This window comes from Oncorhynchus mykiss, chromosome 15, assembly GCF_057628025.1.
Source record: "Oncorhynchus mykiss isolate SJ-2025 chromosome 15, ASM5762802v1, whole genome shotgun sequence".
Lineage (NCBI taxonomy): Eukaryota > Metazoa > Chordata > Actinopteri > Salmoniformes > Salmonidae > Oncorhynchus > Oncorhynchus mykiss.
In genome coordinates, this window is record NC_143036.1 from 60,061,061 (window position 1) to 60,073,920 (window position 12,860).

The following is a 12,860-nucleotide window of genomic DNA, read 5'->3' on the forward strand; positions in this document are numbered from 1 at the left end:
TGTGTATAGCTCTATTCTAGTGTATAGCTCTATTCTTGTGTATAGCTCTATTCTTGTGCATAGCTCTATTCTAGTGTATAGCTCTATTCTTGTGTATCGCTCTATTCTAGTGTATAGCTCTATTCTAGTGTATAGCTCTATTCTTGTGTATAGCTCTATTCTTGTGTATAGCTCTATTCTTGTGTATAGCTCTATTCTAGTGTATAGCTCTATTCTTGTGTATCGCTCTATTCTAGTGTATAGCTCTATTCTTGTATATAGCTCTATTCTTGCGTATCGCTCTATTCTTGTACGTAGCTCTATTCTTGTGTATAGCTCTATTCTTGTGTATAGCTCTATTCTTGTGTATAGCTCTATTCTTGTGTATAGCTCTATTCTAGTGTATAGCTCTATTCTTGTGTATAGCTCTATTCTAGTGTATAGCTCTATTCTAGTGGATAGCTCTATTCTAGTGTATAGCTCTATTCTTGTGTATAGCTCTATTCTTGTGCATAGCTCTATTCTAGTGTATAGCTCTATTCTTGTGTATAGCTCTATTCTAGTGTATAGCTCTATTCTAGTGTATAGCTCTATTCTAGTGTATAGCTCTATTCTAGTGTATAGCTCTATTCTAGTGTATAGCTCTATTCTTGTGTATAGCTCTATTCTTGTGCATAGCTCTATTCTTGTGTATAGCTCTATTCTTGTGTATCGCTCTATTCTAGTGTATAGCTCTATTCTTGTATATAGCTCTATTCTTGTGTATAGCTCTATTCTTGTGTATAGCTCTATTCTTGTGTATAGCTCTATTCTTGTGCATAGCTCTATTCTTGTGTATAGCTCTATTCTTGTGTATAGCTCTATTCTTGTGTATAGCTCTATTCTAGTGTATAGCTCTATTCTAGTGTATAGCTCTATTCTTGTGCATAGCTCTATTCTTGTACGTAGCTCTATTCTTGTGTATAGCTCTATTCTTGTGTATAGCTCTATTCTTGTGTATAGCTCTATTCGATCTTGTCTCATGTATTTTTTTTCCTTTTGTGTTAGTTCTGCATCGTTGGGAAATGTTCTTAAGCAAGATTTTCACTGTAAAAGTCTGCACCAGTTGTATTCGGAGCATGTGATGAATTCCTTTTGATTTGTCTCTCTCACTCTCTGTCTCTGTAGACTCTCACCCGTACGCGTCGTCCCTGGTGTGTGCCTTCTTCCTTTCTCTGACTCCAGTGTGGATGGTGATCTCCTCCAAACACCCGGCCAGCCGCACCCTGCTCTACTCCGGCTGGGAGCCTGTCATCACTGCCATGGTCATCAGCAGGTGTGTGTGTGTGTGTGTGTGTGTGTGTGTGTGTGTGTGGATGCACTCGCTCACTGTCAGAGAAGTAGCAACAGACTATTGCACATTCACGTGATCAGAATAATAGCACCATTTAATGTGTGAATGTTCTGTGCTCTGCAGTATCGGAGGTCTCATCTTGGACAAAACAGTGTCTGACCCGAACCTGGCTGGCATCGTGGTGTACACCCCTGTCATTAATGGTGAGACGCAATATCACTGACTGATTAGACACTGTGTGGGTTTACAATGTGACTGACACACTGTGCGGGTTTACAATGTGATTGACGCACTGTGCGGGTTTACAATGTGACTGACACACTGCGGGTTTACAATGTGACTGACGCACCGTGCGGGTTTACAATGTGACTGACGCACCGTGCGGGTTTACAATGTGACTGACGCACCGTGCGGGTTTACAATGTGACTGACGCACCGTGCGGGTTTACAATGTGACTGACGCACCGTGCGGGTTTACAATGTGACTGACGCACCGTGCGGGTTTACAATGTGACTGACGCACCGTGCGGGTTTACAATGTGACTGACGCACCGTGCGGGTTTACAATGTGACTGACGCACCGTGCGGGTTTACAATGTGACTGACGCACCGTGCGGGTTTACAATGTGACTGACGCACCGTGCGGGTTTACAATGTGACTGACGCACCGTGCGGGTTTACAATGTGACTGACGCACCGTGCGGGTTTACAATGTGACTGACGCACCGTGCGGGTTTACAATGTGACTGACGCACCGTGCGGGTTTACAATGTGACTGACGCACCGTGCGGGTTTACAATGTGACTGACGCACCGTGCGGGTTTACAATGCGACTGACGCACCGTGCGGGTTTACAATGCGACTGACGCACCGTGCGGGTTTACAGTGTGACTGACGCACCGTGCGGGTTTACAATGTGACTGACGCACCGTGCGGGTTTACAATGTGACTGACGCACCGTGCGGGTTTACAATGTGACTGACGCACCGTGCGGGTTTACAATGTGACTGACGCACTGTGCGGGTTTACAATGTGACTGACGCACCGTGCGGGTTTACAATGTGACTGACACACTGTGCGGGTTTACAATGTGACTGACGCACTGTGCGGGTTTACAATGTGACTGACGCACTGTGCGGGTTTACAATGCGACTGTCGCACTGTGCGGGTTTACAATGCGACTGTCGCACTGTGCGGGTTTACAATGTGACTGACGCACTGTGCGGGTTTACAATATGACTGACGCACTGTGCGGGTTTACAATGTGACTGAATTTACATTCAAACTTAGTTAGAAAAATAGTGAGTAAGGGACTAAACACAGACGTCTGTCTCTATATCACTGCTACTGTCACCCTCCTCCCATCCTTACCGGGGGACCGTTGCCAAGGCTGTTGCTGGCATTTTGACAACCAGAAATCAGCTTTTAATTAAACATTGTTAATGAGAGACATTTAACTCGATGGAAGACGACTGTGTGCCTCTAATCGATGTTACTGCTGAGATGTCAACAAATCAGGAAATGGCTGGGTGATCTGGGAAGTGTGTGTGTGTGTGTGTGTGTCAGGGTGTGTGTCAGGGTGTGTGTCATGGTGTGTGTGTTTGTGTCAGGGTGTGTAGGGGGACCACACAGACAAATGATTCTGGGGCTGTAAAAGGGAGGTTTCATCACCAACCCTGTAACTATCTGTGATTTACAACACATAGTGGTTACTATCTTATAGGGAGGAGGAGATGAATAGACTGAGCCTTTGATGCTTTCACTCTGAACATGCACAGATCCTGTCTTCTAAACTAGAGACCGAATATAAGAAGAGAGATGAGTGAAGCTGGGAAAGGAGAGGGATGGGAGACTGGAATGGGAGAAAGGAAAATGGTGATGAGATGTGGAGAGGCAGGCAGACAGTCTGTTGTCCTAGAGCTACTCCGATGGGGCGGGAGATAGTGGGAGTCGGGACCCCCTGTGGTCTACCCTCAACCCACCCCTCCTCTCCCGCCGTGAGACCCAGTGACCCAAATTACAGCAGCTAGCCCCCTGCTGAGGTGGAACCACCACACTCCCCAGACCTCTGGAGGGGAGGGAGGAGAGGGATTGAGTGGTGGACTGGAGATGGATGAGGGGTGCAATGAAAGTGAGGGATGTGGTGGAATGAGAAGGGGGGGGGGTGATTAGGCAGGGAGGAGTGTGATGAAGAGGGTGGAAAGGGATACGATTGTGGGGAGAGAGGTGTGAGGAGGGTGGGGAGTTCTATTTAGCCGCAACATGGAGAAGTTAAATGTCAGTGGAGAGACGGAGAGGCAGCAAAGATTGGATTAAGTGGCCATAATCTCTGGGCAGCAGAGGTGTCTGTCCTCATTTAGGCCCGCCTGATCAGGATAACAAGCACAGGAGGGGAGATAAGCCCAGCTACCCCAAAATATGCCCCTCTCCAAAACACAACCCCAAATTCTCTTTCTGTCCCTTTCTGTCTCAGCGACCACAGCCTCTCTCATCTCCTCCTCTACTTTCTGTCAGTGTTGTCTGTCTCATTGACCACAGCCTCTCTCATCTCCTCCTCTACTTTCTGTCAGTGTTGTCTGTCTCATACACTATTTTGGGTTGGAGTGGTTGTCTGGTCTGCCCACCTGGAAGCTGTGAGTGTTTCTACATTTCCTGTGCTGCGTGGCTAGACTACTCTGAGTCACCTGACTGACTGTGTGTGTGGATATAAATTGCCTTGTCCTGCTGTTTTCAATGTTCCTCTGCTTGATACAAATTACAATCTATATGAGGAAGCTGAGCAGAATTAGATGGGGCGCACTCAGTCTTTGTCCCCCATTTCTCCTTTTTATCTCTGTCCCCCTACTTTCCCTGTCTGTCTATCCCCACCTCTCCCATTTTCCCCTCCTCTCTCTCTCTCTCTCTCTCTCTCTCTCTCCCTTTGTAATGCAGTTATCCCACACAGTAATATGTATTCATTATGTCTCAGACTGTGGTGATGCATCACTGCTGTCTCATGCTCCTTCTGGTTGAGAAAGCCAGGCTGACGTGTTGAGCAATGTACTGAGATGCAAAACAGCCAGGCTGCATTCCAAACCAGAACTCACACCCTTCCCTCTGTCCTAATTGATCTGGAAGGACTTGATATGTGAAAGTAATATGACAGAAACTACAGTCCGTCCCTGCTCTTTGGAGGGAGAGGTTGGGTTACCTCAGATCTGTGACTGGAAGGCATCACCTGTTTAGGGAAGGATACAAATCTGAGTCCTCGCATTTCTCTCTAACCCTCACTTCCGTTCTATACTCAGCTGCCTCCAGTCAGCTCCAGCCCTAAGCCTGCCTGTTCTGTCTGTTCTCCAGGTATTGGGGGGAACCTGGTAGCCATCCAGTCTAGCCGTATCTCCACTCACCTGCACTTCCACAGTGCTCCTGGGGAGGTACCAGAGGAAGCCAAGGGCTGCTACTACCCCTGCCGCACCTTCTGTGGCACAGGTAAAGCACCTAACCAATACTTAAACTGTGGAAATGTGATCTGTTTTAAACAGGGCATCCTGCAGGACAGATTGCTTAACCTAGAGATAGTTCTCCCCCTCTTCAAGTCCCTCTCGCTGTGATTTTAAGACATAAATTGTAGGTGCTGCAGAAGGTCTACCCCATAATTATCTCCCTAGTCAGTGTTTACGCTGACAGATACACAGGTTAGAAACCGTCTTAGCATCTGTTCTATTGTTAGACTCAGTTGCACAGTTCCAACTCCTCTCGTCTCCTCTCTCTCAGGAGCCAATCACCGTTCGGCCCAGGTGCTGCTCCTTTTGGTGCTCCCGGGTCACCTGATCTTCCTGTACACCATCCACCTGATGAAGAGCGGCCACACCACCCTGACGCCTATCTTCATGACCGTCTACCTGGCTGCCGCCCTCTTACAGGTCAGTGGTGTGTGTGTGTGATGGGGTGGTAGGGGGTCGTTCCTTTGCAAACTACCCATAGTCTGCAAGTTCTTTTTCCAACTGTGACCTTCATCTGAGCTTGAGAATTCACTGGCTGACATGACTTTCTATTAAAAGCTGTTATTTTGCGAGACATTATTATTAGTGTCACTATTATTGTGACACTATCAAAAGCGAGCTTCGTTCAGAGACCCTTTTTCACTCTGCTTTCAAAACGCTTAAACATAAATGAACCACACGCATGATGAACGTCAACTTGAGATGAGAGTGCTCCTTACTAAGTGACATTTGAAGGGAAATCAGGTGCGGCAGATTGCCTAGCGGTTAAGAGCATTGGGCCAGTAACCGAAACGTCGCTGGTTTGAATCCCCTAGCCCGACTAGGTGAAAAATCTGTCGACGTGCCCTTGAGCAAGGTACTTAACCCTAATTGCTCCTGTAGATTTCTCTGATAAGAGCGTCTGTAAATGTAGAATGTAAATGTAGAAATGTGTGTATCCTAAGCATTCCTAGAGCTCTGATTTTATCCCTGAGGAAGTCTGACTTGTGTGTGTTTTACCACTTTGATGGCATTAGGATCGATTATGGAAGCAAAGGCTCAGAATGTGAATTGGTGCTTATATTATCAGGAATGTGTGGTATTTTCTAGGTGCGCGTTTGCTCTCGGCAAACGCACACCTGGTGGATTGTTGTACACAGCAAGGCCTAACTGCCATCCTGGGAGTCTTGGTTCCATACAACTTAGCTTTGATAGTCTGGGTGTCAATGCTTACTCACTGGTCTTTATAGGAAGGAAGACATATGTTAGTTGCCATTTCTACTACATACTATGAGCAGGAGGGTATATGATAACATTATTACAGTATTAACAGATTGAGAAGAGCAGGCCGTAGTTGTTTTAGAGCAGTGGTTCCAAACCAGGGGAACTAGGACACCTGGGGATACTTGGCCTATCCACAGGGGGTGCTTGAGCATACTCCAGACACCATAGGCCTACCGGTAAAATGCACATGAGGTGCTACTTCAGAGGTACTCTGGGCAGAGCATAATTCAGTTGGTGGTACAGTAACCAGAAAGGGTTGGGAAGCACTGTTTTAGAGTGTTCAGCCGCGTGTAAATATGTTCGCTCTGTACCTTTAAGAGAAGCAATAAGCAAACCACACTTTGCTGAAGTGAAAGTAAAGTGAAGAGACTTGTATCAGGCACTGAAGCCCTACTCCTCGTCAGAAGTCTTGCTACACAACTACGTTGCGTTCTGTCTCTGAGCGCCTTATTAATCTAGGAATCTTAATAACAGTCAACATCAACACAGGTGAGTTTAAAAAAAACGTTTACCTGGACAAGTAGTAAGATAAACCTCATACCGTACGTAGCATGATGACTTGTTAAATATGTCTGCCTTTGGTAAAGGTCTTTTTCACAATGAAGTAGTAACATAAACCTCATACCGTAGCACGATGACTTGTTAAATATTGGTAAAGGTCTTTTTCACAATTAAGTAGTAAAACGGGCTGGTACCTTTTTTTTTCAAATATTTACATACAGAAGATTGGTTAGAATTAATGTCTGGCTTGCTTGACAACTCTGAATCCATTATTGAGTTGGTTATTTTTAATATAGAGAGCCAACTGAGTCCAGGAAATGCTTTATGGTTTCACCTTTGGTCTCTGTCTAGATATGACCACCTCCAGCAGTCTCCTGTCTGAAGAGCAGTTCCTGTGCTCTATCTGTCTGGATGTGTTCACTGAGCCAGTCTCTATTCCATGTGGACACAACTTCTGCAAGGCCTGTATCAGGGGATACTGGGATACCAGTGACCTGTGCCAGTGTCCATTATGTAAGGAGATTTTCTACAGAGAACCTGTGCTTCGTGTCAACACAACGTTCAGAGAGATTGTAGAGAATTTTAAGAAGATGAGAGTCGGAGGTAAAGATGAGTCCCCTGCCAAGCCTGGAGAAGTGTCCTGTGACTTCTGCACTGAGATGAAGCTCAAGGCCCTGAAGTCCTGTCTGGTGTGTCAGACCTCTTACTGTGAGACTCACCTGGAGCCTCATCAGAGAGTCCCAGCCTTAAAGAGACACAAGCTGATCAACCCTGTGGAGAACCTGGAAGAAAGGATGTGTAAGAAGCACGAGAGACCTCTAGAGCTGTTCTGTAGGAGTGACCAGACTTGTGTGTGTCAATTCTGTACTGAGACAGACCACAAGACTCATGACACTGTCCCTCTAGAGGAAGCGTATGGAGAGAGGAAGGCTCAACTGGGGAAGACTGAGACAGAAGTGCAGCAGATGATCCAGGAGAGACTGAAGAAGGTTCAGGAGATCAAACATTCAGTAGATCTGAGTCAGAAAGATGCAGAGAGGGAGATATCAGACAGTGTACAGGTCTTCACTGCTCTGGTTCGCTCCATTGAGAGAAGCCAGACTGAGCTCATTGAGGTGATTGAAGAGAAGCAGAAAGCAGCAGAGAGGCAGGCTGAAGGGCTCATTAAAGAGCTGGAGCAGGAAATCACTGAGCTAAAGAGGAGAAGCACTGAGCTGGAGCAGCTCTCACACACTGAGGACCACCTCCACCTCCTACAGAGCTGTCCATCCCTCTGCACCCCTCCACCCACCAAGGACTGGTCTAGAATCAGTGTTCACAGTGATATGTGTGTGGGGACTGTGAGGAGAGCTGTGTCTCAAGTGGAGGAGACTATTTTAAGTGAAGTGAAGATGTTGTGTGATGCTGAGTTGAAGAGGATTCAGCAGTATGCAGTAGATGTGACTCTGGACCCTGATACAGCACATCATGGTCTCATCATGTCTGAGGATGGGAAAAGGGTGAAACATGGAGATACAAAACAACATCTCCCAGACTACCCAGAGAGGTTCAATTATTTTGTCTGTGTATTGGGAAAGGAGGACTTGTCCTCAGGGAGATTTTACTATGAGGTGATGGTTAAGGGAAAGACTAAGTGGGATTTAGGAGTGGTCAGAGAGTCCATCAACAGGAAGGGGGATATCACAGTGAGCGCTGAGAATGGATACTGGACTCTGTGCCTGAGGAATGGAGAATACAACGTTCGTGCTAAACCCAGTGTCTTGCTTTCCCTGAGAGAGAAGCCCCAGAAGGTGGGGGTGTTTGTGGATTATGAGGAGGGTCAGGTCTCCTTTTATGATGTGGAGGCCAGGTCTCATATCTACTCTTTCACTGGCTGCACCTTCACTGAGAAACTATATCCATTCTTCAATCCATGTCTTAATGATGGTGGTAAAAACTCTGCCCCTCTGATCATCTCTCCTGTCAATGACAGACTGAGTTTATCCTTAAAGCATAGTTGATGGGCATTCTTTGGAGACTGCAGTGTCATATGAATGTCACAAATGGTTGTCTATGTCCTTATACTCCTTAATGATATCTAGTCTCTCTCATTGTTATGAAAAATCAAAGCAGTAAACATATCCCCACTTCTAAAAAGTTGTAATAAATAATTCCCTAATAATATGCTTATAGAAAAGGGTTTCTAGGGTTTCCCCCCCCCCATATTTACATGTAATGCCATAGCCTCCCTCTTTCACAGGGGACAATGAGGAATTCTCTCTTTCTCTCAATGATATTTATATGAATCCTTTAAAGTAGCTTGAATCAGGGGAACTTGATTCTTGGTCTGGGGTTGTGGTCTCTGATTGTGCTAGTGGTAAGTCCTCGCATTGCTTTGTATGTCTTTACTGCTTGTGTCAGAGATGCCTTTGTTCAAAAGGGAGAGGTTTGCCCTGGTAGTCCTGGGAGGGGACTTGAAAGAAGGTGCATAGGCATGCTTCCCAAAGGAGGGTGTTGCAACTATACACCTAATTTTCAAACGTTGCTATGGGCACAGCCTAACAATGGAAGTGAAGGCTTCGACTTCTGCTCACTTCCCACCTCGGTGGGTGACAAACTTGCCAGAGTAAATTATTTTAAGGAGTCAATTTAGAGCATAAAACTCAAGTAGGCCTGAACAAGTATAAGTGTTATGTCATATTTATTTAATTCACGTTCGCTAACATTAGCTAGGCCTATTAGTTTGGTTGTAGTAACGTTAGTTGTGTCTGAGTTAAGGGCCATCAACTAAGCCAATAATGATAACTATAGACTAATTTACATTGCATTCGGAAAGTATTCAGACCCCTTGACTTTTTCCATATTTTTTATGTTACAGCCTTATTCCTAAATGGATTAAATAGTTTTTTTTCCCCTCCTCAATCTACACACAATACCCCATACATTTTGCAAATGTATTACAAATACAAAACTGAAATATAACTTTTACGTAAGTATTCAGACCCTTTACTCAGTACTTTGTTGGTATGACGCTACAAGCTTGGCACATCTGTATTTGGGGAGTTTCTCCCATTCTTCTCTGCAGGTCCTCTCAATCTCTGTCAGGTTGGATGGGGAGTGTCGCTGCACAGCTGCACAGGGTTCAAGTTCAGGCTCTGGAGCAGGTTTTCATCAAGGATCTCTCTGTACTTTGTTCCGTTCATCTTTCCCTCAATCCTAACTAGTCTCCCAGTCCCTGCCGCTGATGCTGCCACCACCATGCTTCACTGTAGGGATGGTGCCAGGTTTCCTCCAGACGTGACACTTGGCATTCAGGCCAAAGAGTTCAATTTTGGTTTCATCAGACCAGAGAATCTTGTTTCTCATGGTCGGAGAGTCTTTAGGTGTCTTTTAGCAAACTCCAAGTGGGCTTTCATGTGCCTTTTACTGAGGAGTAGCTTCCACCTGGTCACTCTACCATAAAGGCCTGATTGGTGGTGCTGCAGTGATGGTTGTCCTTCTGGAAGGTTCTCCCATCTCCCCAGAGGAACTCTGTCAGTGAGACCCTCAGGCCCTTCTCTACCGATTGCTCAGTTTGGCCGGGAGGCCAGCCCTAGGAAGAGTCTTGGTGGTTCCAAACTTCTTCCATTTAAGAATGATGGAGGCCACTCTGTTCTTGTGGCCCTTCAATTCAGCAGACATTTTATGGTACCCTTCCCCAGATCTGTGCCTTGACACAGTCCTGTCTCGGAGCTCTACGGACAATTCCTTGGACCTCATGTCTTTGTTTTTGCTCTGACATGCATTGTCAACTCTGGGACTTTATATAGACAGCTGTGTGCCTTTCCAAATCATGTCCAATCAATTGAATTTACCACAGGTGGACTCAAATTGTAGAAACATCTCAAGGAGGATTAATAGAAACATGATGCACCTGAGCTCAATAGCCTGAGCTCAATAGCAAAGGGTCTGAATTATTTTTTTACATTTTAAATGTATTTTTATTTAACTAGGTTAGGAACAAATTCTTATTTACAATGACGGCCTACCGTGGAACAGTGGGTTAACTGCCTTGTTCAGGGGCAGAGCGACAGATTTTTACCTTGTCAGCTCTGGGATTCGATCTTGCAACGCTCTAGTCCAATGCTCTAACCACTAGTCTACCTGCCACTCCAAACACACCCTGAAAGCACCGAATGGACTGGAATACTTATGTAAATAAGGTATTTCTGTTTTTTATTTGTAATTGATTTGCTCAAATTTTTAAACCTGTTTTTGCTTTGTCATTATGGGGTATTGTGTGTAGATTGCTGAGGAAATAGTTTATTTTAATCCATTTTAGAATAAGTCTGTAAAGTAACAATGTGGAAAACGTCACGGGGTCTGAATACTTTCCGAATGCACCGTATAAAACGCTGGTGAGCATCCACACTCGAGGAAAGTAAGGTGGTAACACCAGCCCATTCGGTGCTTTCAGGGTGTGTTCATTGTCATAGTGACAACTGCAAATAATGTCAATCAATGTACATGTAGGCCTAATAACAAAAAGTATATGCAGTTCCTTCAAAGTATTTTTCACCATGGCTTTTCTACATTTTGTGTTAAATTTAAAATGGATTAAATGTAGATGTTGTGTCACTGGCCTACACACAGTACCCCATAATGTCAAATTGGAATTCAAATTCTTGTTATGGAAAGTCCAAATAAGTTCAGGAGTAAAAATGTGCTTATCAAATCGCATAATAAGTTGCATGGATTCGTTGTTCAATAATAGTGGTTAACATAAAAAAAAATGTAATCACTTCCCCGTCTCTGTACCCCACACATATAATTAGCATTATGGTTCCTCAATCGAGTAGTTCATTTCAAAATGCAGATTCAACCACAAAGACCAGGGACGTTTTTCAATGCTTCACAATGAAGGGCACCTGTTGGTAGAAGAAGGAAAAAAAGAAGCAGATACTGATTTCCTTTCAGCATGGTGAAGTTATTAGTTAGGATTTGGATGGAGTATCACTACACCAGGTCACCAGTGGTGTGTACTCATGTACACCAAGGGAAGCCAGGCTTCCCCAAAAAATGTACCAATAAAAATAACACAAAATAATTGAGTCTCTCTGTGTTGAATTCATAATTAATAAATTCATACATTGTGCCCCTGGCCTGCGAGGATGGAAGTTTGAGATATATAAGTCGGAAGTTTACATACACTTAGGTTGGAGTCATTAAAACTTGTTTTTCAACCACTCCACAAATTTCTTGTTAACAAACTGTAGATTTGGCAAGTCGGTTAGGACATCTACTTTGTGCATAACACAAGTAATTTTTCCAACAATTGTTTGCAGACAGATTATTTCATTTATAATTCACTGTATCACAATTCCAGTGGGTCAGAAGTTTACATACACTAAGTTGACTGTGCCTTTTAAACAGCTTGGAAAATTCCAGAAAATGATGTCATGCTTTAGAAGCTTCTGCCTTTTAAACAGCTTGGAAAATTCCAGAAAATGATGTCATGCTTTAGAAGCTTCTGATAGGCTAATTGACATCATTTGAGTCCATTGGAGGTGTACCTGTGGATGTATTTCAAGGCCTACCTTCAAACTCAGTGCCTCTTTGCTTGACATCATGGGAAAATCAAAAGAAATCAGCCAGGACCTCAGAAAATAAAAGAATTGTTCACCTCCACAAGTCTGGTTCACCCTTGGGAGCAATTTCCAAACGCCTGAAGGTACCACGTTCATCAATAAACAATAGTTCATCACAAACAATAGTACGCAAGTATAAACACCATGGGACCACACAGCCATCATACCGCTCAGGAAGGAGACGCGTTCTGTCTCCTAGGGATGAACGTACTTTGGTGCGAAAAGTGCAAATCAATTCCAGAACAGCAGCAAAGGGCCTTGTGAAGATTCTGGAGGAAACAGGTACAAAAGTATCTATATCCACAGTAAATATAGTCCTATATCGACAACAAGGAAGAAGCCACTGCTCCAAAACTGCCATTAAAAAAGCCAGACTACGGTTTGCAACTGCACATGGGGACAAAGATCGTACTTTTTGGAGAAATGTCCACTGGTCTGAAGAAACAAAAATAGAACTGTTTGACCATAATGACCATCGTTATGTTTGGAGGAAAAAGGGGGAGGCTTGCAAGCCGAAGAACACCATCCCAGCCGTGAAGCATGGGCGTGGCAGCATCATGTTGTGGGGGTGCTTTGCTGAAGGAGGGACTGGTGCACTTCACAAAATAGATGGCATCATGAGAAAGGAAAATTAAGTGGATATATTTAAGCAACATTTCAAGACATCAGTCAGGAAGTTAAAGCTTGGTTGCA

At 44.5% G+C, this 12,860-nt stretch overlaps 2 protein-coding genes across 5 annotated transcripts in view; both read left to right on the forward strand.

The window, feature by feature from the left end:
* The window catches only part of LOC110490759 (solute carrier family 41 member 2), a 41,824-nt gene that overhangs the window by 16,270 nt on the left and 12,694 nt on the right, over positions 1 to 12,860 (forward strand). For 2 of the 4 annotated variants that reach the window (XM_036944728.2, XM_090200525.1), the window contains exons 7-11: positions 1,147 to 1,294; positions 1,436 to 1,515; positions 4,652 to 4,783; positions 5,069 to 5,217; positions 6,913 to 11,626. In XM_036944728.2, coding sequence (XP_036800623.2) covers positions 1,147 to 1,294; positions 1,436 to 1,515; positions 4,652 to 4,783; positions 5,069 to 5,217; positions 6,913 to 6,918 — 515 coding nt within the window. In that variant the 3' untranslated portion in view covers positions 6,919 to 11,626. Of the gene's footprint in view, positions 1 to 1,146; positions 1,295 to 1,435; positions 1,516 to 4,651; positions 4,784 to 5,068; positions 5,218 to 6,912; positions 11,627 to 12,860 lie in introns of those variants that run through there. The other 2 variants (XM_036944726.2, XM_036944727.2) reach the window with 1 other exon arrangement.
* Positions 6,412 to 11,626, forward strand: LOC110490366 (E3 ubiquitin-protein ligase TRIM39-like). Its single transcript, XM_021563715.3, has 2 exons — positions 6,412 to 6,549; positions 6,913 to 11,626. Exon 2 carries the CDS (start codon positions 6,915 to 6,917, stop codon positions 8,559 to 8,561), a length of 1,647 nt encoding a protein of 548 aa, XP_021419390.3. The 5' UTR covers positions 6,412 to 6,549; positions 6,913 to 6,914; the 3' UTR covers positions 8,562 to 11,626.

Bases quoted from the DNA above. Each gene is read 5' to 3' on its own strand.
- LOC110490366 (XM_021563715.3), top strand. From the start codon at position 6,915: ATGACCACCTCCAGCAGTCTCCTGTCTGAAGAGCAGTTCCTGTGCTCT.